Source organism: Eschrichtius robustus, chromosome 4, assembly GCF_028021215.1.
Source record: "Eschrichtius robustus isolate mEscRob2 chromosome 4, mEscRob2.pri, whole genome shotgun sequence".
In the NCBI taxonomy this organism is placed as follows: Eukaryota; Metazoa; Chordata; class Mammalia; order Artiodactyla; family Eschrichtiidae; genus Eschrichtius; species Eschrichtius robustus.
Window position 1 is genome coordinate 118,867,553 of NC_090827.1, and position 23,282 is coordinate 118,890,834.

The window sequence follows — 23,282 nt, forward strand, 5'->3', positions numbered from 1 at the left end:
AGAAGTCTAGAATCTGATGATTGAACTGGGGCAGATCCTTTGTTTGTGAGCTCTCCGGAAATTACAAAATAATTAAAGTGATTATTTTCAGAAGAAAAAATGTGGAAGAACTCATAGACTAGCCAGAATGATATGTAGCAGAATGATAGAGAGTAGAGAGTATTATTCTTTATCTTTCTTAGAAAATAAAGAGCAAAATAAATGAGGAATACTGGGAGAAACAGGCAGATGTTCGTTTCATCACTAAGGAAAACAACAATTTCATGGTTGGAGTAAGAGGAATAAAGCTCATAGAGCAGAATCCTGGAGATGTAGAGTCAGGCAGGGATATGGTGTCTTTTTTACCCTTCCCAACAGCTCTGGAAACTTAGAAATGTTGAAACTGGAAAAAGGAAGTCTTGACTAGAATAAAGGCTGGAAAACCTTTGACCCCAAGTATCCTGTGACAGGCTTTTTATACAAAGGGATCCAGGATTTTTCCATAAAGACAAGCATAAGGACAAAATAAGGACCAAACTAGGAATGATAGTGATGAAAGTGATTTAACTTGGCCTACTTTTCTCCATCTGAACCAGTGATGGTCTCCCACCTTCCTTGGCCTGGATTACTGTTAGAAGTTCTTAACTTGTTGCCCTGCCTTCTGCCTCTCCCCCACCAATCTACTATGCATTGCAGCAACCAGACCTCCTTTCATTGCACATGATCTGGCTCCTGTTACCTCTCCAGCCTGATTCCTACACCCCACACCGTGTCTCCCTACCTCCACTGTCACCATCACACACTGTACCCCAGCTATACCAGTTTTCTCAGTTCTTCAAATACACCGTATCTTTCTTATCTTGGGCCTTCATACGTTTCTCTCTCTGCTAGAAACACACCTTTATTCCCGCAGCTGATTTCTATTCACTTTTCAGGCCTCAGTTAATATGTTACTCTTTCATATTAAATGACTAAAACCTCCCTTAGTCATCAAGTCTGCATGCTCTGATAACACATTATATGTCTTTCATTAAACACTTATCACTCACTGTATTATAATTGCCTGTTTCACTTATATCACTATATCTAGGAGCTTCAAGAGTTCAAGGACCTTGTTCATTTTTGTACTATATTATCTGGCCTACTTCCTGGCATAGGATAAGGATCAATATAATATGATCTACATTATTAAAGCTAGTAAACACAGTAATAATACTTTACCCTAATGTCTGAATTATGTTACTGAATATACTATTGTTTCCTGGGTACAATCTAGGTTACATTAATAGAAAACAAGGAATTATCATTAATTCGTGCTAAGAAGAGAAGTGACGGACTAGGGTTAAGCAACATTTGGTTCATTCAAGCAAATATGGAGTATTTTACAGGGACATTTAATATTGGGGTAAGTAATCCAGCAATTTCAATTTCTTTAATTAAATAAGAAAAATAATATGTCTTAGAGTAAATAAAGGTGATACTTTTATTTTCTTTGCTAAACAAGAAATTTATAACTTTTGTTTTCTACTGTCTATAAAGTCTAGCCTATTAATGAATATTACTTCATTCACAGCATTTCATCATTACATGGTAGAGATAATATTTGTTCCTCTACCAGACGAGAACTTTATTTTCTTCACTGCAGAATCTCCAGTGCCTAAAAAATTGTTTGACACATAGCAAGTACTTAAAAATAGTTACTAATTGAATGAATAAATGAATTCTAATGAAGATGACTTCGCTTGGTTTATTCTACATTTTTAGAAGATAATGAAAGAAGAGAAAAACAGATAATATAATAGGAAAAAAATAGCTTGTTAACAGCCTGTAAATACTAGAGTTCCTTTTAGATAATACTTTCTTTAGCAAGGATTTGATATCTACATGTATTTTAAGTTTCCAATAGACAGAAAGTATATTGGTGATGTTTCTGAAACCTTCAGATCAAATTGTTACTGTTTGATGCTACTAAAAAGACTGAAGATAAAGTGATTCTGCCAGTTCCCTTAAACCCAGGGTTGTATGCTCTGGTGGAATTTGAGTTTCATTAAGATGTTAACATTGCTGCTGTTCTTGTATCTGTTTTAAATAATTTTTTCTTATTTTTATAGGACAAAGTGCTCAATATAGAAAACTACATAATAGTATAAGGAAGAATCACCATTATTTCAGCTAGTGAGAGATAAATACTGTCAAAACCCTTTAGTCTTTATGTATTTATGCACACAAACAAATGCATGTTTACACACATGTTAACATTGTTGAGGTCATACTACATAGGTCCTGCTTTACCTGAAATTGTCATAAATACTTTCCCTACTCATTAATCATATTTCTTTTTTGTTGTTATCATAATGTAATTGTTACTATTATGTATATCTTAGGCATCACTTAAGATTTTTGATACCTTTGCCTAATCACTTTCTAGGAAGGTTGTGCTAATTTGCATTCCCAACTGTATATGTTCATATAACATATACAGTGGACTTGTCTAGGTGGAATTCTTGTCCAGTCTCAGAAGTTCAGAACTTTTGTAGTACTTATGATTTTTGTCCAATGAAATTCATTTCTTAAATACCAACTACTGCAAATTTGTGGGGTTTATTTTTATTTTTATAGCCTAAAAAGTATATAGTTTGTTTCCTTTGTAGATATAATATAGATTGGTTATCTCAAGCCAAGCTTATACAAAGAGAAGTAAACTTTTAAGAAAACTGTTAATAAGGACATTCAGGAAAATATAGACATCTCATACAGCAAATTCAAATTAAATATATATTTATATGCTGCTTAAATTTTACATAAATGATGAGGTAGAGGATAAAGCTTCTCCCACAAAACAAGCCATTAAACCAATGCCTATGTTACCAGTACACCAGGCAGAATGTATAAGGTAGCAAGATATTGCTGCCTATTTACTCACCTCTCAAATCACAAAATTCCCAGCCTATCAGCCATACATCTCTTTACCCTTCTGTGGCTTAAAAGTGATAAATCATTCTGGCATATTCTTGTAACTTTCAAGGTCATATAATTCACTAACGCCAACTAACAATGTATATGTCTTTTGGGAAGTGATATTTTTCCCAAATATCATAGTAATGTATCCATAATGGGTTTTTTTCTTTCATAATTACTTTGTCAAGATATATGGAAAATGAATTAAAATCACTTGGAGGATTAAACCAAAATTAGATTTACTCTCAAGAATATAATTTGTGGGCTTCCCTGGTGGTGCAGTGGTTAAGAATCTGCCTGCCAATTCAGGGGACACGGGTTCGAGCCCTGGTCCAGGAAGATCCCACGTGCCGCGGAGCAACTAAGCCCGTGCACCACAACTACTGAGCCTGCTCTCTAGAGCCCGAGAGCCACAGCTACTGAGCCCGCGTGCCGCAGCTACTGAAGCTTGCGTGCCTAGGGCCCGTGCTCCACAAGGAGAAGCCACCGCAATGAGAAGCCTGCACACCGCTACGAAGAGTAACGCTGCTCGCCGCAACCAGAGAAAGCCCATGCTCAGCAATGAAGACCCAATGCAGCCAAAAATAAATAAAATAAAATAAATAAATTTATTAAAAAAAGGAATATAATTTGCCTAGGAGGATAATTGTAGTATTGTCACTAGATAAATCAAACTAAATGCACCAGTGGCTCTAACTCTTGTATTAAATAGATTCCAATGAAAATACTGTAACTGGAGAGGAAATCAGAATAACAGGTATCAGAAATGCATGAAAACTCCATTAATTCACAATTTTGTGGTATTTCAAATAAGGGTTTAGTTGGCATTTATCTTTGCTTAGTAAATGCCTTTTTCTTCTACTGTTTTTCTTTAGACATAAAAGTTAATGATGTAAACAAGATTTTAAGGGGAGAATTTTAAAGTCTTCGAACCAACTATCTTGCAGAACTTAAAACAAATCAATTATACATGAGAATTGAAATACTAATTATTAGTCTTATCTCCATTAATACAACAACCTATATCAGGCAAAAATGAATAGATTTACTAACGTTGTTAAACTAGTGTGACTTGAAATAATGGAAGAGAACAAATCTAAATATTTTCAGGTCTTTAAACAAGGTCTTCCATCACCCCCAAGGGCTGTGCCTCCCCCATGTAACCAGAATCAATGAGGTAATACAGTGTTTGTTCCAAAGAGCATTTTGTAGTTTCTGATTTACATTGTGCTTATTTGAGAAATATATTTCTTTAGAAATACAAATGTCCAATAAGCTTATAAATAACATTCAAAGTCTCTAGTAACCAGATGCATTTCAACTTGAACAACAAAGATATTCCATTCTTGCTCTTAACATTTGCAAAGACTTTTTAAATATTATTACTGTGAGGCTTTTAAAATATTATTGACTGTAAGGCTTCAGTGAAGGGGGCCTAATCATATGGGTGCTTTGAAATTTTTCATTTACATGATATTTGTAATGATTTGTTAATGACATGGAATGTTAGTTATAATGGTAAACAGAGAAAATTATATAAACATAATAGTTAAGAGTATGCATTTTAACATTGAATTTAACTTGTGCTAAAGTCTCAGCTTGGCCACTTACTAGTTGTATGGCCTCATCCTCAATCCTCAGTTTTTTCATCTATGACATGGACGTAACATATCTGGCTCATGGGATGTTGATACAATGTGCATGAAGCACTTAGCAAGTTGCCTAGCATTTAGGAAGTACTCAAAAAATTGGGCCTCTCTTTTTACTCTGTGCAGTGTGATCTCAACCATGTGAAAACTGCATTAAAAATGATGAGAGGAAATTATGCTAATATGTATTTTTTTAAGGTGGCTATCTCTAGATACTATGTAATAATATTTTTCTTTATTCAAAATTTTCAGAATATTCCATATTTAACATTTTTTTTAAATTTTTATATTCACATAATGTAAGCAGTAAAAATAGAAGAAATAAATATATGTGCTTAATATTTTATAGATAGATACCCAGCTTATTTAGCCCAGAAAGGCTAATAGGACCCTAAGGATTACTATAAGGTATCTAAAAGAATTCTGAACATACAAGATACGTATATAATTATATATGTATATATAATTTCTTTTAAAACAAGTATTTGATTATCTTAGAAATACCTTTTGGTTTTGTTTTTAAATACAAAACTCGTTTCAAAATTGAGAAACATCCGAGAAGGTTTTTTTTCCTTCCAGTTTGAATGTATGCAACTGTATGACCCTGAATTGAATATGTGTTATGGACTGAAAGTTTGTGCCCCACCTCCACCACCAAAAAATTCATGTGTTGAATTCCTCAACCCCTCATGGATGGTATTAGGAGGTGGGACCTTTGGGAGGTAATTGGGTCATGAGGGTGGTGCTCTCTGAGTGGAATTAGTGCCCTTGTAAGAAAAGAGCTTGTGCCCCCTCTTAGCTCTCCACCATGTGATGATACAGTGAGAAGACAGCAATCTGCAAACCAGGAAGGGCGTCCTCACTAGACATCAGATCTGCCAGCACCCTGATCTTGGACTTCCCAGCCTCCAGAACTAAGAAAAATGTTTGCTGTTTAAACCACCAAGTTTATGATAGTTTTTTAAGAGCAGTCCAAACTAAAACAGTATATATCAATTATCATACCCTTAAAAGGCAACTTAGAAAAGATTGCTTTAAAAGTGGACTTTTTAAGGCTATTTTTTTAAGAAGTCTATTATCACCTTCTTGTCTAGTGCAAGATAAATAATCTTCCTTGTTGTGAAAACTTACTTTTTAAGATTTTACTTTTTAAGACCTAATTTATTATGTGTAGTAATACCTGTGCTCTCAAACAGTATGACAAAAACCTTGTTGTCAAACAGTATTACTGAAAGGGCCACGACTATGGAAAAACACACTTTGCATTAAGAAACAAAAACTGTGTCAGTGCTGAACAACTTGCCCACCGAAATGTTTTAGTTGGGTAATTTCAATAGTAACATAGAGTCATCTCAAACAGGTGATAAGGTATTGATTTCTAACAGTATTGGTGAATATTTTCTATTTATCAATATATATCAAAATCTCTAAACAGTTTATTTTTGAGTTATCTGTTTTTACTTTTGTCTATTTCACCCATAACAATTTTTAATATGATTGTTTATGATTCATCAGTGCTAAGTGCTTAATTACAAGCTCATTTCTAGTTATGTAATTAGAAGAAGCATATACAATTATAGAATGTAATTCAGTAACACTTTTGATGAATGATTTATGTAATCCTTGTTTTAAAGGGAAAGGAACTTGAGAAATTATATATTCTGCAAACACAATTTTTAAAAAATCATTAAGGCAATGAAGGACTTTCCAGGTGAATTTGGCAGATAGAGGTATTGCAACCCCCTTCTCCCCAAGAGAGATCAGACCCCCAAATAACAAAGAGAACAAGAACCAGAAAAATCATACTCCATCTTTAGTGAAACAATGTTCAAGATTCTATAACTTGAACTACAATATTTGAAGATAGAAAGCAGACTGACTGAAGAAAAAATTACATTGAGTAGAGAAGAGGAAAATCAGACTTAAATGCATGGGGAGAGGGAGGGTCAAGAGGGCTATCAGGAAGCAAGTCACTTTGCTCTCACAGAATCCCAGAAAATTTCAGGAATTCAGGATACCAGAAACCACAGAGGAAGGGTATAAGAAGGGGCTGGAATCATGTTTAATTAAAAATTTTATTTAGAGACCCAGATTCCCACCACCACCTTGTGTAGGCAAGTAACTATTTCCCCCAACTCCTGCAAGAGACCGGAAGTTTATTCTATGAGAAAAGTGTAATAGAGACTCTCCAAGCATAGGGAGAGAAGGGTGAGAATGATGTGACACCGAAAATAAGAACTAAGTACCCTTAATTCCAGAATTCCTTCAGAAGCTAGAATCATCTCCTCAATCAGAGATTAAAAGAGTCTCTTTACAGAATCAGAACTATCCCCAGTGAAAATACTATCGCTGTAATTTTTTTTTAAAAAGCCAGCTGGCCACCTGGTCATCCAATCACTAAGGAAGCCCACCTTCAAGCCTTTCATTCAGACTTCCGATCAACTTTTTAGTGATTCACTCTTATATGGACTGACAGCCAAGGAATATCAAAACGTGGAAAACTTCCAAAATAGAAAACTTCCAAAATAGAATAGACCAAAGCAACAAACACAACGAAAGGAGAGATCAGAAAAGATATTGCATTAATGAAACAGGGATAGAATGAAAAAGAAAAACCATCAGAGAACAAGAAAGAACTTCTAAAAACATGTTAGCCAAAATAAAAAACAAGTAGAAAATCTAAAAGATGAAGTGTAGGACATCATCTGAAAAAAACAGGACAAAAAAAAAAAAAAAGACATAGAAATAGGAGCTGAAAGAAGCATTTTTTTTTTTCCAAATAGAGATTTAATCCATGAATCCAATACCTCAGTATTCTCAATAATAGGAGAACCAGAAAGAGAAAACAGATAAAATGGTGGGGAGGAAAATATCAAAGAACTAATATAAGAACATGCGTCAGGATGTGTTTCTCTTGACTGAAAAAGCCCGCTTAAAAAATGACCTAAAGCAAGGCACATTGTTGTGGGGGAAAAGCATAAAAAAATTTTTAAAAAAGAGAAGTGTTGTGATAAAAAAAGAAGTTCCTAACAGCTTCCAAAGAGAAAAAAACAAAAGAGGTCACATAGAGAAAATCTGGAATCAAAATGCCGTCACAATTCTCAATAGCAACATGGAAAGCTAGAAGACAGTGAAGCAATGCTTTCAAAATTCTGAAGGAAAGTTTCCAACCTAAAATTTTATGCCTGACCAATCAATCAATCATGTATGAAAGTAATAAAATGTCAAGGTCTCAAGAAAATGTGCATAGTTATGTAAAAGATGTGCTTCACTAAAATAAGAGAGTAGATAATAAAAAGGAATAAGTGTTATCTAATCAAGAGTGGGTGAAGAGAGTTCTTGGTATGATGGCAAAGGGAAGTCACAGGACCAGACAGAGCTAGGTAGCAGGCATAGAAAGCAGTGAGCCCATGTTTTAGTAAAAGGTCAGGAGGCCCAGGAAAGATGTCTTCAGGAAAAAAAAAATGGAGCTGGCCAATTATTTGACAGTTTTCACACAGTGGAAAATTTTACCATAGAGCATTTTATAGAACTTCTGTGCAGGGAAAGTCTTGGATGTTAAAAAAAAAAAAATTGTATGGCACAGTTAGTTTTGATTTGAAAGAGCAATATACATTTATTATATAGAAAAACAGAGATGGATTTCAGGAAAGAAAACCAATGAGTTGAAAAGCATTAGCTTTGGTCACCAGATTTTCTTTCGGGGTAGAGAAGTGTGTACAGAACAAGGAACTTTTTTTGTCATTACATGCCTTTTAGCATTATTTGAGTCATTACATGCCTTTTAGCATTATTTGAATTTTAAAGCCAATTACCTATAACATGATTGTGTGAAAGTTTTTAAAGAGGAGGAACAGGAGCGCACAACTGGGACCAAGCTTGCTTCTAAGATATCTGGTTAAGAATCCTTCTTTGAGAAGCAAAGGCTCAGAGCATGATTGGCTTGGGGCAAATTTAGAGATCATTCAGTTCAACCTTCTCATTTTGTAAATATAAAAGTTGAGGCTCCACCTGGGGAAGAGGAATGTAGCAAGTTAATGTGAGAGCTGGGACTAGAATCCAGTCATTGACTTCCTGTTCACTCCCCACATCTAAAGAAAGGAGTAAATGGGAACATAAAGAATTAGAATAACTTTTGGTGTCAGAGAGATTGAATTTAAATCTTGTCTTCATCATTTGTGACCTTGGACCAGCCACTTGGCCTTTTTGTAAAATGGGGAATAACAACACCTATATGCATGGTTTGGACTAGGAAAAGGCTAATAAATGTTAAGTGAATCTTTAAAAAGTAAACAAACAAAAACCCCCAAGGACAGGATGCCTAGTAGAGTCATAAATACATCTAGCACAAGCTTAGTTTTGGGAGTGTGAATAAGGCATAGTCTTACTATCTTTCAAAATATGTCTTACGTTAAAAATCAATACATACTCTTTACCGACATATATGTTCTTAGACTATATGTGTATCTTTACCAACATATATGTTCTTAGACTATATCGGTATCTTTATCAACATATATTTCCTTAGAGAAGAATCAATCAGTTTGTCTAGAATCTTGCCTTGTTTTTTAGAAGCTGCCAGTTGAAAGACATTCTGAGAGTGAGTGATGATTAATTTTGTTTATATACCACCACATATAGCAGAGATACGTGGATTGAGGTTTCCTGGCTGTTCGGTTATGTTTCATTGGCTTACATCATAGGGTGTGTTATAGTTAAAACTTTTATGACTTATAGATTAATTGAAGTAGAAATGTGAAGGAAAGGTCCTTAATTTATAGTCCATGGATTCTGCAGCATTTATTTGGATCAAAAATATTTACATTTACTTTGGAATATGCATTACCTTGGCCAATAGATAATTACAATTCGATTTTTATCCTTTATTAGAATTCAGTGTGTGTACAGAGAACCACAATACCGAATTTTGGGGGTCAGTCAGTGAAACACTTGTTTGCTATTTTGTCAGCGAACCATTGATTAAATATGGGTGTTTTTCCCCCAGCACATTAACCTTTATTAGATACTCATAGTTGACGTTTTGATATTCTTTCTACAGTTGTCAGATCTATCAGTGTGTATATTAATATATCTATCCATTGTATATTATATTACAAACTCTCTGGGTCAGATGCTTTAAATGTAATTAGAAATTAGATTTCATACCAGTTTCTGTAGATAGGAATGGTTTAAGAAAAAAATTTAGATGTATTTCTCTTCGTCCTTTCCTTTCTTTGTTACTTCCTTTATGTGTAACCAGCACATATTCCATTCCTTCTTCTCTTAAATCAGTGGTGAACCTAAGAGTGATACCCAGAAATTCTTCATTAAAAAAGATGGTCTCTAAGGTTCCTTCCAGCTCCAAGTATGTTGGTCAGAGAAGGCATAGCATGATGTAATGGAAAGCCTGTGAGCTTTGGAGTCAGACCTGGATTCAGAGTTCATCTGGAATGTTTGCTGGCTAGGTGATCTTGTCATGTTATTGCAAGAGATAATAAGAGCTATTTAAAGTATTAAAATTTTTTTAAAAAGAATTAAATGATTAAATCAAGAAAAAGATCTATGTAAAGATTTTGACATCTAGCAGACACTGCATACATGCTAGTCCCCTATGGTGTTGTAATTCCAGAAGATAGTAGGACCAATGAGATGAATAAAATGAGAGGAAGTATACAGTAGTCCCCCCATATCTGTGGTTTTGCTTTCCTGTGTTTCAGTTACCTGTGGTGTGTCATGGTCCGAAAATATTAAATGGAAAATTCCAAAAAGAAACAGTTCATAAGTTTGAAATTATACACTCTCCTCCAACCAGCCCAGGACATGAATCATCCCTTTGCCCAGGGTTTCCATGCTGTATACACTCTCCCCCTACCAGCCACCACCCCCATCCCCAGTATAGGAACAAGCATAGTACAGTTGATTGACCCTTGAACTACATGAGTTTGAACTGCATGGGCCTACTTATTTTTTTCAGTAAATACTACTGTACTACATGAACTGTGGTTGGTTGAATCCACAGGTGCAGAACCATGGATAAGGAGGGCCAACTCTGAAGTTTTACTCAGATTTTCAGCTGCGTGGGGCGGGGGGGTTGGGGAAGATGTCAAAGCCCCTAAACTGCGCATTGGTTAAGGGTCAACAGTATTTATAGAGTTCGGTACTATCCCTGGTTTCAGGCATCCACTGGGGGTCTTAGAACATATCCCCTGTGGCTAAGGGGGGACTACTGTATTTGCATAGAGTAGTTATCTAGGATGGAAGACTCCAAACTGTCTGAGTTGGGGTCCTTAATTTGTTGTGTCACCTGGAACAAGTTACTTGACCTCTCTGGGCTTCAGTTTCCTCATCGTAAAACAGTACCTACTTTAAGATATTTGTACACCCATGTTCATAGCAGCAGTATTCGCAATAGCTGAGGTGGAAGCAACCCAAATGTCCATGGATGGATGAATAGATAAACAAAATGTGGTACATATATATACAGTTGTCCCTTGCTATCCATGGGGGGTTGGTTTCAGGACCCCCTCATATACCAAAGTCCGAGGATGCTCAAGTCCCTTATAAAAAATGGCATAGTATCTGCATATAACCTACACACATTCTTTCATATATTGATACCTTAAATAATCTCTAGATTACTTATAATACCTAATAGAATGTAAATGTTATGTAAATAGTTGTATGTACAATGTAAATGCTATGTAAATAGTGGCTGGTGCATGGCAAATTGAAGTTTTGCTTTTTTGGAACTTTCTGGAATTTTTTTTAATATTTTCAGTTCGAGGTTGACTGATCTGCAGATGTGGGACCTGCAGATATGAAGGGATGAGTGTATACAATGGAATATTATTAAGATGTCCTATCAAATGCTACAACATGGATGAGACTTGAGGACATTATACCAAATGAAATAAGCCAATCACAAAAAGACAAATACTGTATGATTCCATTATATGAAGTATCTAAGGTGGTCACATTCATAGAAACAGAAAGTAGAATAGTGGTTACCAGGGGCTGGAGGGAGGGAGAAAAGGGAAGTTGTTGTTCAACAGGTATAGAGTTTCAGTTTTGCAAGATGAAAAAATTCTGAAGGTCTGTTTCACAACGATGTGAATATACTTAACACTATTGGGCTGTACACTTATAACGGTTAAGATGGTAGATTTTATGTTCTCTGTTTTTTTAACACAATAAAGTAGGTAGAAAAAAATATATATATAGTACCTACTTCATAGTGTTGTGCATTAAACAAGTAAATACATGTAAAGCACTTAGAATAAGCACTTAGCATTACTCAGGAATATTAAATTTATATTATTATTATTATTATCATTATTATCAGTATCACTCCATGTTTCATGAACATGCTTTCTACTGTTTGCCTCTGTGCTTCTTGCTCCTTTGCTTTTGGAATTCCTTTCTATCCTACAAGGCCCTCCTCAAACACCACCTCCTCCAGTTCACCATCCCTGATTTTTCCCCATCTGAATATCCCACTCCCTCCTTTGATGTTTCTATTTGTACTTTTTTAATGGCACTTAATGCATTCTGTCTTGTATAATACAGGTTTGGGTACTACTTGGATGCTGTTGGTGTGTAGTGTTTTACCCTTCTTTGTATCCCCTGTGAGTCACACATGTTAGCACATGAAATAACCAGAACTTAGTGAGTTGCTTAAACCTATACCATTTGCACTTGAGTTAATTAATGTATTACATGATATGGATTAAGTTGTCACTGTTGACAGAGCATCGAAAAGGGATCATATTTTTGACCTTTGTATTCCAAGCCACTACCATAATACTGATATATAGGAAATGCCCAGTGATTGCTGAATGAATTAATGAATGAACCGATTAATGAATCAATGAATTGTGCAGTTTTTAGAACTATTAATAATTATAGACCTTTAACGATCAATAAGAAAGAATAACAAATTCCTCAACAAAATCACTCAACTTCATGTTGCTGCAGAAGCTCTCCATGCCACTTGTCTCATGATTTTTTTTTTAGTGTATTTATTTTACTAAGAATTTAAATAAGATACAAAAATGGAAATGGTTGATGTGAATCTTACGGCTTAATATCTATAGGTTTTCATCTGCATTCATTTTCTATTTCTGCTGTAGCAAATTACCACAAATTTGGCAGCTTAAAAATAACCTATATTATCTCAACATATAACAGATGTTATCTTAAAATAACATATATTTCTGTCAGTCAGAAATCCAGGTGGACTCAACTAGTTTGTCTGCACCAGGTGTCATTAGGTCAAAATCAGCTGTTGACTTGGTTCGGCTCTTATCGGAAGTCTCTGAGGGAGTGGTCCCAGGACCATTCAAGTTGTTGGTAGAATTCAGCTCCACGCAGTTATAGGACCAAGGTTCCTGTTCCCTTGCTGAGTCAGAGGGGAGTCGTTCTCAGGTTCTACAGCTACTCACACTCCCTGTCTCATGGCCTCCTTCACCATGAAAGCCAGCAATGGTGGGTCAAGGTCTTCTCTCTGACTTTTCTTTCTATTTTGTCTCTTGTTTCCTGCCTGAGAAAGTTCTTTACTTTTAAGGCCTCACATAATTAGATTGAGCCCACCCATGTAATCCAAAATAATCTTGTTATTTTAAGGTCCTTAATCTTAATTACATCTGCAAAAAATTCTTGCTGTGTTGACTGGATTCCAGGGATTAGGATGCGAACATCTTTAGGAGGTCATTCTGCCTACCATACCATCCCTGTCTCTTTTTTTTGCGATTTATTTGTTTACATAACCATGTCATTTGTCCTTTAGAGTTTCCTGCAGTGTGGATTTTGCTAATTTCATCCCCCTGGTGTTGTTTCACATACTACCCTGTTCCCTGTATTGCCTAGAGATTGCTACTTAGGTCTAGATTGTAGCGACATAATCAGATCCAGGTTCACTTTTGGGATAAGACTACATCACAGGTGGTGGTGTGTTCTATCAGTAGGCCCATGTCTGGTTGTCTCTTGTGTAATGTGAGCAGCATTCATGGTCATTGCCCCAGCTCATTACTTCAGTAAGGATTGCAAATTGCTGACATTCTGTTTTAATATTCTGCCTTCATTTACTTTCCTTTATCAACTATTTGGTTACACTGAGGTACAGTTCACATAGGAAAGGCCAGAGAAAACTTTATTATTTTTCTATATTTTCCAGTTTTCAAAGTGAATTGGTTATCTGCCAGAAGTGACCAGTTAGGCTTTTTTTTTTTTAGTATAATTATTATTGACTCGCCAATTTAATATTTGAAATACTTCAATCCATTGATGTTACAGTTCTCATTGATGCTGAGATATTCCCATTGACTCCTGAGTGTTTTTGACAAGGCTTCAATGGTATCTGATAGCATCCATGCTTTCAGTATAACAAGATGTTCCAGCTCATCTTGTATATTTCCTGCCTCATGTCTGACATCAGCTATGTCTCCATGGAGCTCAAAATTCTTTTAAGAGCAGATGCTGTTATTTACCACAGTCTAGGTACTAGGGATGGTCATTGCTACTGGTTTGGTCTTTGTTTCTAGGCTTTTCAGTGATCTGAACTAGGCAATACCTTTTATTTATTTATTTATTTATTTATTTTTTAAACAAAATCTTCATGGGTTCATACTGATACTTCCAACTTAAATTCAGCACTATGGGATTTTAACCTAACCTCACTTGTCTATCCTTATATTTTCTTCTATGCTAAAAAAAATTCTGTTTCCTAATGACATAGCATGTCTCTTACTTGTTTTATCTCATAATATGCACATTAGAGTTCTAAAACAACAAACAGTAACAATGATTACTGAAAATAGTTTTGAGAATTTTTTTTTTTGAGAATTTTTAAACATTATTTTTTATACAATAGCATCTTCCATAGTCATGTATATTCTTCATTCCTTTTTATAGCTGCAGAGTACTCCATTACATTTATTCTACCAGTGCTCTGTCAGTGGGAAATTGGCTTGTTTCCATTTTGTTGTTATTTCAAATATTGCCTCAACGAATAAATCTTTTTATATGTTTGTCAGTGTGTCCACTGGATAGATTTTGTTACAAGTGAAAGCACAAATTACACGTAATTTTGCTGAATATTGTTAAGTTCTTCCTCCAAAGGGTTGTGACATTTTTGTATTCCCACCAGCAATATATGATGGTGTCTGTTTCCTCACAGTCTGGCTGATAGACTGTTATCAAATTTTAGGATTTTTTGCCACAGTTAATAGGTGATCATTAGATAATTATCTTAGTATAATTTCAATAATTATTTCTCTTATTTTGAACAATATTGAACAACTTTGGTTTATGGCCTATTTGCATATTATTGTTCATGAATTGTCCAAATCTTTTGCCCATTTTACTGTGAGATTATTAGGCTTTTTCTTTATATTTAAAAGCCTGTTATATATTAGGGATATTAACCCTTTGCACTATAAATTGCAAATCTTTTTCTCTGTCATTTGTCTTTTTACATATAATTTTTGGTTTTTGTCATTTGAAAGGGTTTTGTGTTTTTTTTTTCATTTTTACTTTGACGTACTTATTAACCTTACCCCTTATTATGTGTGGACTTTCAGACATAGTTAGGAAATTATTTCCCACTCCCCTAGGTTATGGAGAAATTTACTCATGTCCTTTTATTTGTTAATTTGTTCTTGCATGTTAAATCTCTAACCCATTTGAAATTTATGTGTGGTGAGAGGAAAGGATCTAATTTTATTTTTTATAGAGCTATCAGGTTAACCCAACGTCACTTATTAAAAAGTCCATCTTGTCCCCAGTGGTTTGAAGTGCCACCTTTGTTGCATGTTAAATTTTTGTATTCATATGGTTCCATTGATCTATATCTCTCATCATTATTTGCCTGTTTTTTTCTGACCTGCGTTTGATGGCATGGAAATAAGGAGCACGTGATGCAATAAAACCTTTTAGACCTAATAAAATCCATCATGTAAATAGTTCTTAGAATTAGTTGTTTTGTTTAAATGAGGGAAATAAACTCACTCTTTAGCATGTAGCAAAAGGAATGTGAACCTAAGTAAAGAGAGATTTATAAAAATAAATTGTCGAAACTTTTCTTTAAGAGGGTTTCATGGGGAAGCAGCCTGATATGATTAACACTTGAGGTCAGGCTCTGGGTCAGGATCCCACCCTTCAGGAGCTGCTATGTTGTGAGCATGTTCTTCATTTCCCCGAGCTTTAGTTTCCTCAGTTCTCAGATGGAGATAATAAAATCTTTCAGGGCTGTTGTGAGCACAGAAGGATCTGCGTACCGTCACCCAGCATAGCTGCCAACACATAAAGGGCACTAGGTGAGTGTTGGTTCTCTTCTCTCTCCCTCCAGGGAAAAATGCATCTATAATTTTTACTATGAGGTTTTCTCCAGCTACTCATGAAAATAAGAACTAGCCCGATTTTTACCCTGCAAAGCTGGTTAAATAAAGGGGCAGATGAGAAAGCAAGATTCTTTAATTCTCCAGCCATTGGTGCTGCCTTCACTGGACGGCAGCCTGCCTAGGCTCTTTTTTCACAGTGAGACAGGAAAGGTGGTTGACAGCAGCCATAGGGATTGTTGACTTCTATGGAGGTGATGGAAGCCTGGTAGGAGGGGAGAATTCAGGAGCAGGGTTGAGAGCAGAGCTTGCTTTTCTCTTCTCGGTACAACTTTGTTTTTGGTTTTCCAGTTCAAAAGGTGAATCTGACTTATACTTAACATCCAGAAATTTCCAGAAAATCTCTTTGTCTTTACCCTAAAAGTGCCTCCTTACCCTGAAGTTGAGAGATTTGTGTCTAGAAAGAACAATTATTAACCAATACAATTTGCCTCTGTTCAGAATGAAATGGAGATCTGAGCATTTTTCCGACAAAATGCTTCATCTTTCAAGATCCCTACATCTGATTTTCTTTCAGTGTTCTAGTTTTCCTTATTTAGCCTAATAATTTTCACAATTGTCTACTTTAGATTGTAAAACAGTATAGATATATTTAAGGCATTTGTTCCAAAAAACATGTTTTAAAATCGTTTTAAAGTTATTTTTCTTTTCATGAATTATTGATGCGCTAATCATGACTTCAATCCGTAATGTTTTTCCTTTTTAAATAAACCCATTAAAAATATTTCATACAGTTCATCATTCAGTGTTAAGAATTGTAATTATATGAATATGAACAGGCACTACATAAATATGATTTGATGAGTTTTAGACAACACTGATTAGAGTCTATTCAGACAGCATTTGAAATACTGTTTTCAAATACACTTCTATTTAATCTTTGCAACAGCTTTGTCAGTATTATTAACCATAGTTTATGGTTGAGGAGACTGAGGCCCAAAGAAGTTCAATTTTAAGCAGCCCAGGATCACACAGCCAATTGCAGTTCGGGACTAGAAATTCTGATTCCAATGTAGAGTTCTTGCCGCAGTGCTACAGCTGAACTAAATTTTCAATCAGCAAGAGCATTAGTTTAGACATGCATACATATTGAATTCTCCATATTTAACATGACATCAGATTTTCCACTGAATGAATCCTGTGCTTCATTACAAATGTTCCATTTGTAATCTTTCAACCTCTTGCTTAATTTTCTTAATTAATATGGATAGCTAATTAGTCCTTTGGTATGTCCAAATGAGAACTATTTAAACTACTATGAAATAATACTCTGGTAACTTGAAACCTCTTAAGGAACAGTCCTCACAAAAGGTTTTTTTTTTTTTTTTTTTAATGGCACAAGGTAGCACTGTTAGTTAAAAAAGAACTTAGTGCTGAGGTCTGGTTTTGTTTTCCAGGTGGCGTTGCATGCTTGTGGAGTGGCAACAGACATGGTGATTGAGCACTGCATCAAAACACGGGCTTCCTTTGTCACGTGCCCTTGCTGTTATGGTTTCATTCAGAACACCTCAAAGTTTAATTTTCCAAAAAGGTGAAATCTTGTATTCTGCCAAAGGCACCAATATGGGTATTAAATCGGTACACAAAACTCATTTGGTATAAAGTTGCAAGGAGGTTTCAGTTTTGAGCTCATTTCCTTTTTCCACAATGGCAAGTGTTGTTTATAAGCTGTATAAGGAAGAGAGGATCTCCTCCATGTCTGCCCTTGATTTTTTCTCCTAAATCCAGCTCTTGCTGAAATTCAGAAGCGAGTGTATCCAGGAGTCAGCTGACTGGAAGTCTGCCAGCTTCAGCACTTCTCTGTGTACTTCTGAATGGAAATCATCACCTATGAGAGGCAGTAGGGGTAGTGGTTAAGTGCTTAGGACCTGGAAGTATTCCACCTGGATGCAAGTATTGACTCCTCATGCTTTTGTAAATTGTTTCACCTGAGGCAATCTACTCAAACTCTTTGCCTACATTTTCTCATCTACAAGAGGGGGATTATAATAGTAACTACCTCAAGGTTTGTATGAGAATTGAATGATATACATGTAAATCACTTAGAAGTGGCACAGAGTGAGCACTCCATAAATGTGAGCTGTTGCTAACTACAGTAGTAACAGTAGTAGTTTTAAATTCTGCCCGCAGGTGGTGGTGGTGAACCTGCAAGCTCAGTGGCCATTTTTACAGTCCTCCTTATCCCACATAGAAAAGGGAGACATTTTAATTCTCACCACTTTCACTCAACCTAGTGGAGGGCCATTCTTGGTGTTTATGACATCTCACTCTGACTTACAGTTACGGAGAATCCAGCTGATCATTTTAATTATAGGAGAGATTAAATATGCTAGTTTTGGAAAGTCTGTCCTATCATGTGTCAAAAAAGACTTCTTGATCATTTTCATCATTGCTTTTAAGAAACCTTTGAAATTTCCATTTGAATTTGTACTTAAGAGCTTCTAAGTAATTTAAAATAAAGTAAAAATAATAGCCTTCTTTTTCTTTATTTCATTATTTTGTTCTTTCCTACAATTTGCAACTGTTGAGAGAAAAACAAAGGATCTATGGAAAAGCAAAAAATAAAATATAATTTGAGGGTTATTGAATACTTGAAATTTTATTTTATTCTAAATCTATACAGATAAAAAGTGTAGTTTACAACCCATCAAGAAATTTGTAAGTCTAGCACTATAAAGATTCTTAAGAGTGGTAATTTGAGTTGTTCAGCCTGCAATCTCACTTAACTGATTTTAAAGTCTCAATTTAGGGACTGTCAGCTTTTTCACATCTCTGTAGATTTACTGACATTTGCCCCCTTTGTCATTAGAGGACCACTCCCAGGTCACTATCCCTTTGCCCTCATCACCCTAGGACCAGGTGCCAGACAACTAAGGACAGCCCCTGTGCTTCAGAACCTACTGACATTGTTCACACCAGCCAGTCCTAGGCTTGATCACTCTGCCCTGCCATTCCTTCCCATGGAATACGTAATAAAGGCTATTGACCATGTTTTACCCCACTGATCAACCGGGTGCTTCCCCATGTGACCCTGTATGACATGGCTTGCCCCCTCTTCTTGGGAACTGTGAATAACGAACTTTCTTTTCAGTGGCAGTCCTCTCCTGATTTGTCGGCCTCACCACACCTGAATAACAATAAAACCTACATTTTAAAGTGCCTGAATCTGTGTGCACCCATGTGGGGAAGAGAAAAAAGTTACACTTCTCTAATAGTGTAAACAATCTTTGAAAGAAATTCTTTAAAATTAATTACATACCGATGGTATACTTTTGTCTTTTTTTTTTTTTTTTTTTTTTTACCTTGTTTGAAACTAGCCCACATGCTATATAAGCAGACACCATGAGCACAGCTTCAGTACTACTATTCCTCCTTTTACGACCACCAAGACCAGGGTTCAGATCTGATGGGAAAGGGAACCGGAGGGTTACTTTTGTCTTTTTATAAAGATATTTCAAACTGGCATAGTTTTTAGTTCAGGACAGTATTATATACTCTTCAGATAAAATACATATTTTTGTTAATAATTTAAATTCTTCAAGACTATTTCTACTCTTAATCTTTGGTATTTAAAATGAGTAATTCCTTTCTCTTTTCTATTTCAGTGAACAATTCAAGAAAACTTTATCATACAAGGTAACTTTAAAAAGATCTAGATGTTTTCCTCATATACTTTTTTTTTTTTAATTTATTTATTTTATTTTTGACTGCGTTGGGTCTTTGTTGTTGCACGCGGGCTTTCTCTAGTTGTGGCGAGCAGGGGCTACTCTTCGTTGTGGTGCGCAGGCTTCTCATTGCGGTGGCTTCTCTTGTTGCGGAGCACGGGCTCTAGGTGCACGGGCTTCAGCAGTTGTGGCTCGCGGGCTCTAGAGCACAGGCTCAGTAGTTGTGGCGCATGGGCTCAGTTGCTCCGTGGCATGTGGGATCTTCCCAGACCAGGGCTCGAACCCGTGTCCCCTGCATTAGCAGGCAGATTCTTAACCACTGTGCCACCAGGGAAGCCCCCCTCATGTACTTTTTATTCCTTCTTTATTTTCCCTCTCAAATTTGTAATGGAGTATATAATCTATAGTTATACTTGAATTACTCGTGAACATCTAATATGGATTTTTTTTCTTGTTGGCAAATCAAGATTAATCTTCAAGTAGTTGACAAGATTTGTGAAAGGTCTGAGAGTTTACCCGACTCACAAGCTAACAAGTTAGCCTGCCACAGTTTCATGGGTGCTGGCAGAAGATAGGAAACTCCTGAGTCAGAGACAAAGGATAGAATTGCTCACAGCAGTAGGAGTAGCCAGACTATCATCATTTTTACACTGACTCTCCGAGGCCCAGTTCCCACAGGACAGCACAAACAGGGCCAGCTGACACCTACATATATACAGTGAGTTGCATTATAGGGGAGGAAACCTGAGTTTAGGAAACTCAAATGTTTTAAGATGTAGTCTTTAAGTAAGCATGCCTCCCTTTTTCTCTAGAGGGAGACACTGTATAGTTTCCAAGGCTATTCACTATACAAATGTCTTTGAAAAGATAATCTGGAACAGAGGCGAATTTTTCTGTAAAAGGTAAGATAGTAAATATTTCAGGCTTTGCTAGCCACTTGCAAATCTCCCACATACTCTACATTGTCCTTGTCATTGTTTTTATTGGTTTACAGCCCTTTAAAAATGTAAAAGCTATTCTTAACTTTCAAGCCATACAAAAGCAGTTCATAGGCTAGATTTGGACAATGGGCCGTAATAGTTTGCCAGCCCCTGGTCTGGAACAAAGACAGTGCCTCTGCTCACAAGATGTGAAGAAACACAAGAGACCCACAGAGAATTGTCTTCCAGCGGTAGTCACAACATTACATAGTTTTGAGTCACCAGTCTGAGCAAAAAGTAAATAAACAAAAACCAAAAACTAGACCTTTGTTTTTAATCCCTCCTTGAGTGATGCTAGGTAAAGCAAACTCTAAGAGGGTATATGGGAAAAACCTAGGGCAGTGAGGAGGTAGGGTGCCACAGCCTCACTGGCTGGGGAAAAAATGTAAACTTTCTAGAGTTGGGAGAGATGGGACACCCAGGCTCTTTCAGAGAGCATAAAACTCCCTGGTACCTCAGTTCATCTTTCTCTCCTCTTTCTCCCACACCCCCAGAGCTGCTTGGCTCCCCGCCCTTTGAGTGTCTTAGGTGTAAATGCTCTACAGAGACGTCTTAACCTCTCGGATGCTATTGCAAGGTGGTATCTCAGTATTTCTTAACCATGGTGGGTGGAGTGGCAAGCAGAACTAAATGGACCTAGTGCCCAGATATCTTGAGAGTCACTTTGGAGGTATTTTTCTCCATAGTTCAATTTAGACAGCAAGCCTTTACTGAGTACCTACTATGTGCCTTCCCCTTTCAGAATTTAACTTCTACTGGGGAGAACACTTACACAACTAATTCCAATAAAATATGATGAGACTTATCAGGACAAGGGAAACAAACCTCATCTGAGGTTGTGATTGCCTTGACATTACCTTTACTTAAAGTGAACCTTAACTTACAAACACGAAGACAAAGAGCATGCTTTTCTTCAAATTACATCATTCTAAATTCTTCGGCCTCTTTATGCCAGTTCACGGGAGCTTAATAAATGTTATTCATTTCAATCATTTTATTAGTATCCTACCCATTGCCACTAAATTTTATAGTGACTATTAAAGAAGTTGTTTTTTTTTTTAGAGTTGAGACAAAAGTAACCCTTCTAAAAGAACCAACATCACACAATCACTTATTTAATAAGGTAATCAGAATAACCTTATTTAAAAGTTGAGACAAAAATAACCCTTCAAAAAGAACCAACATTGCAAATCACTTATTTAATAAGGTAATCATGATAACCTTATAAAAAAATGTAGGCCTCAAATTGAACGTACAAAAGACCAAGGAGACAAATGATTGATCTGAGTTCAACACCGTTTGCTAAGCTGACAGGTGAGATCATTTACACACTTGGAAACTGCAGCTGTTCTGAATGAACAGTTGTCACGGGAGCACTGCAGTCATCTCAACTCTGAGTGATCACTCACCTTGGGCTGCTTGCAGATCTAAGACCGCAGTGCAGACTCATCACCTCTCTGTCCCTTTAAAGCCTTGTTCTTTTCATTAATCTAATCTTTCCTAAAATTGTAATGCACCTCCTGCAGCCTTCTGGAGTGGGAGGAGGGAGTGGGCCAGCCTCCTCTCCTCTGAAGGGACGGAGTGAATGGAAGGGTCCAGCCAAGCAGAAGAGGAGCCAGCACCCTGCTGGGGATGTGGGAGAACTGCAGAGGCCACAGTAGTGATCTTCTGTAGTACTTCCCTTCCTTCTCCTAGTGGAGGCAAAGCCACTTAGAATGTCTTCTTGGAGCCATGTTCCTGAGACTCAAATTTTATTCAAAGGAAAATATAAGTGACTTTTAGGTCTTTTAGTTTAACACATTATAACCACAAAATTGTAAGCATATTTTGGCTAAAAGCAGCTGGTTAAAGAGCCCTGAGGACCTTCCATGCATCTGTTCTTAAGAACTATATCTGAAGAACAGTCTACTTGAAGGGAGAAAAAGTTATTGAGTACCATTTTCTGAAAATGTGCTTCTTTCAAAAATACTATTTGTGTAGCACTTTGTGCAGTTAAACAATGTAGAGTTCCAGAAAAAGGAGTTAGTTTTTTGTTTTTTAATTTTGAAGCAGATTTAAATAAAGCTACAGTCTATTGCTTTTTCTTTTAGGAACACATGATTCTATGCAGATTTGCAGATCAGACAGCTGTCCAGCTTCCACCCCAACGAAGGCTCATAGGTATGTGTTTTCACAGAGCAGCTGTTGAGTAGATTATGTACAAGATGCCTAGGAATCAATGGACCAACTCTATACAGGAAAATAGGGAACCTCTATTTTGTCCATTTATCAACAAGGCACTAAAGTTTGTTTTTCCCAGAAAAAAAAATCTGTCTTGAAAAGGGCTCTAACTATAACAATATTTTGTCCCATTTTTGTCAACATTAATACTTTCAAATGTATTTTCAATGTTTGTACATTAAGTAGAATTATTATGTTAAATCTCTTATTGTTACAAAGAAACTGAAGAATCTATCAAAAGCCATAGAAGAAAATACTAAAGATGGAAAAATCAGCTATGCATGCCAAAATTGATATATTATAAAATGTATAAACAAGGATGATAATGTTTTCTTTTCAGAAAAAAGTATACTTGTATATTATTAATCATAGACCAATTTATTTGACATTTGTAATATTAAACATTACCTAACTTAGAAGAAAAATAGCATTGCAAGT

General features: G+C 36.0%; 1 protein-coding gene and 1 non-coding gene across 3 annotated transcripts in view; one reads left to right on the forward strand and one right to left on the reverse strand.

The window, feature by feature from the left end:
- The window catches only part of GSTCD (glutathione S-transferase C-terminal domain containing), a 129,371-nt gene that overhangs the window by 102,828 nt on the left and 3,261 nt on the right, over nt 1-23,282 (forward strand). Inside the window, exons 8-11 of one of the 2 annotated variants that reach the window (XM_068543259.1) lie at nt 1,256-1,384; nt 17,377-17,510; nt 19,585-19,615; nt 22,715-22,784. In XM_068543259.1, coding sequence (XP_068399360.1) covers nt 1,256-1,384; nt 17,377-17,510; nt 19,585-19,615; nt 22,715-22,784 — 364 coding nt within the window. Of the gene's footprint in view, nt 1-1,255; nt 1,385-1,552; nt 1,625-17,376; nt 17,511-19,584; nt 19,616-22,714; nt 22,785-23,282 lie in introns of those variants that run through there. The other variant, XM_068543260.1, reaches the window with a different exon arrangement.
- On the reverse strand, nt 19,281-19,407 carry LOC137764484 (small nucleolar RNA SNORA61). Its single transcript, XR_011073989.1, has one exon. It is a non-coding gene; the product is annotated as a small nucleolar RNA SNORA61 (small nucleolar RNA).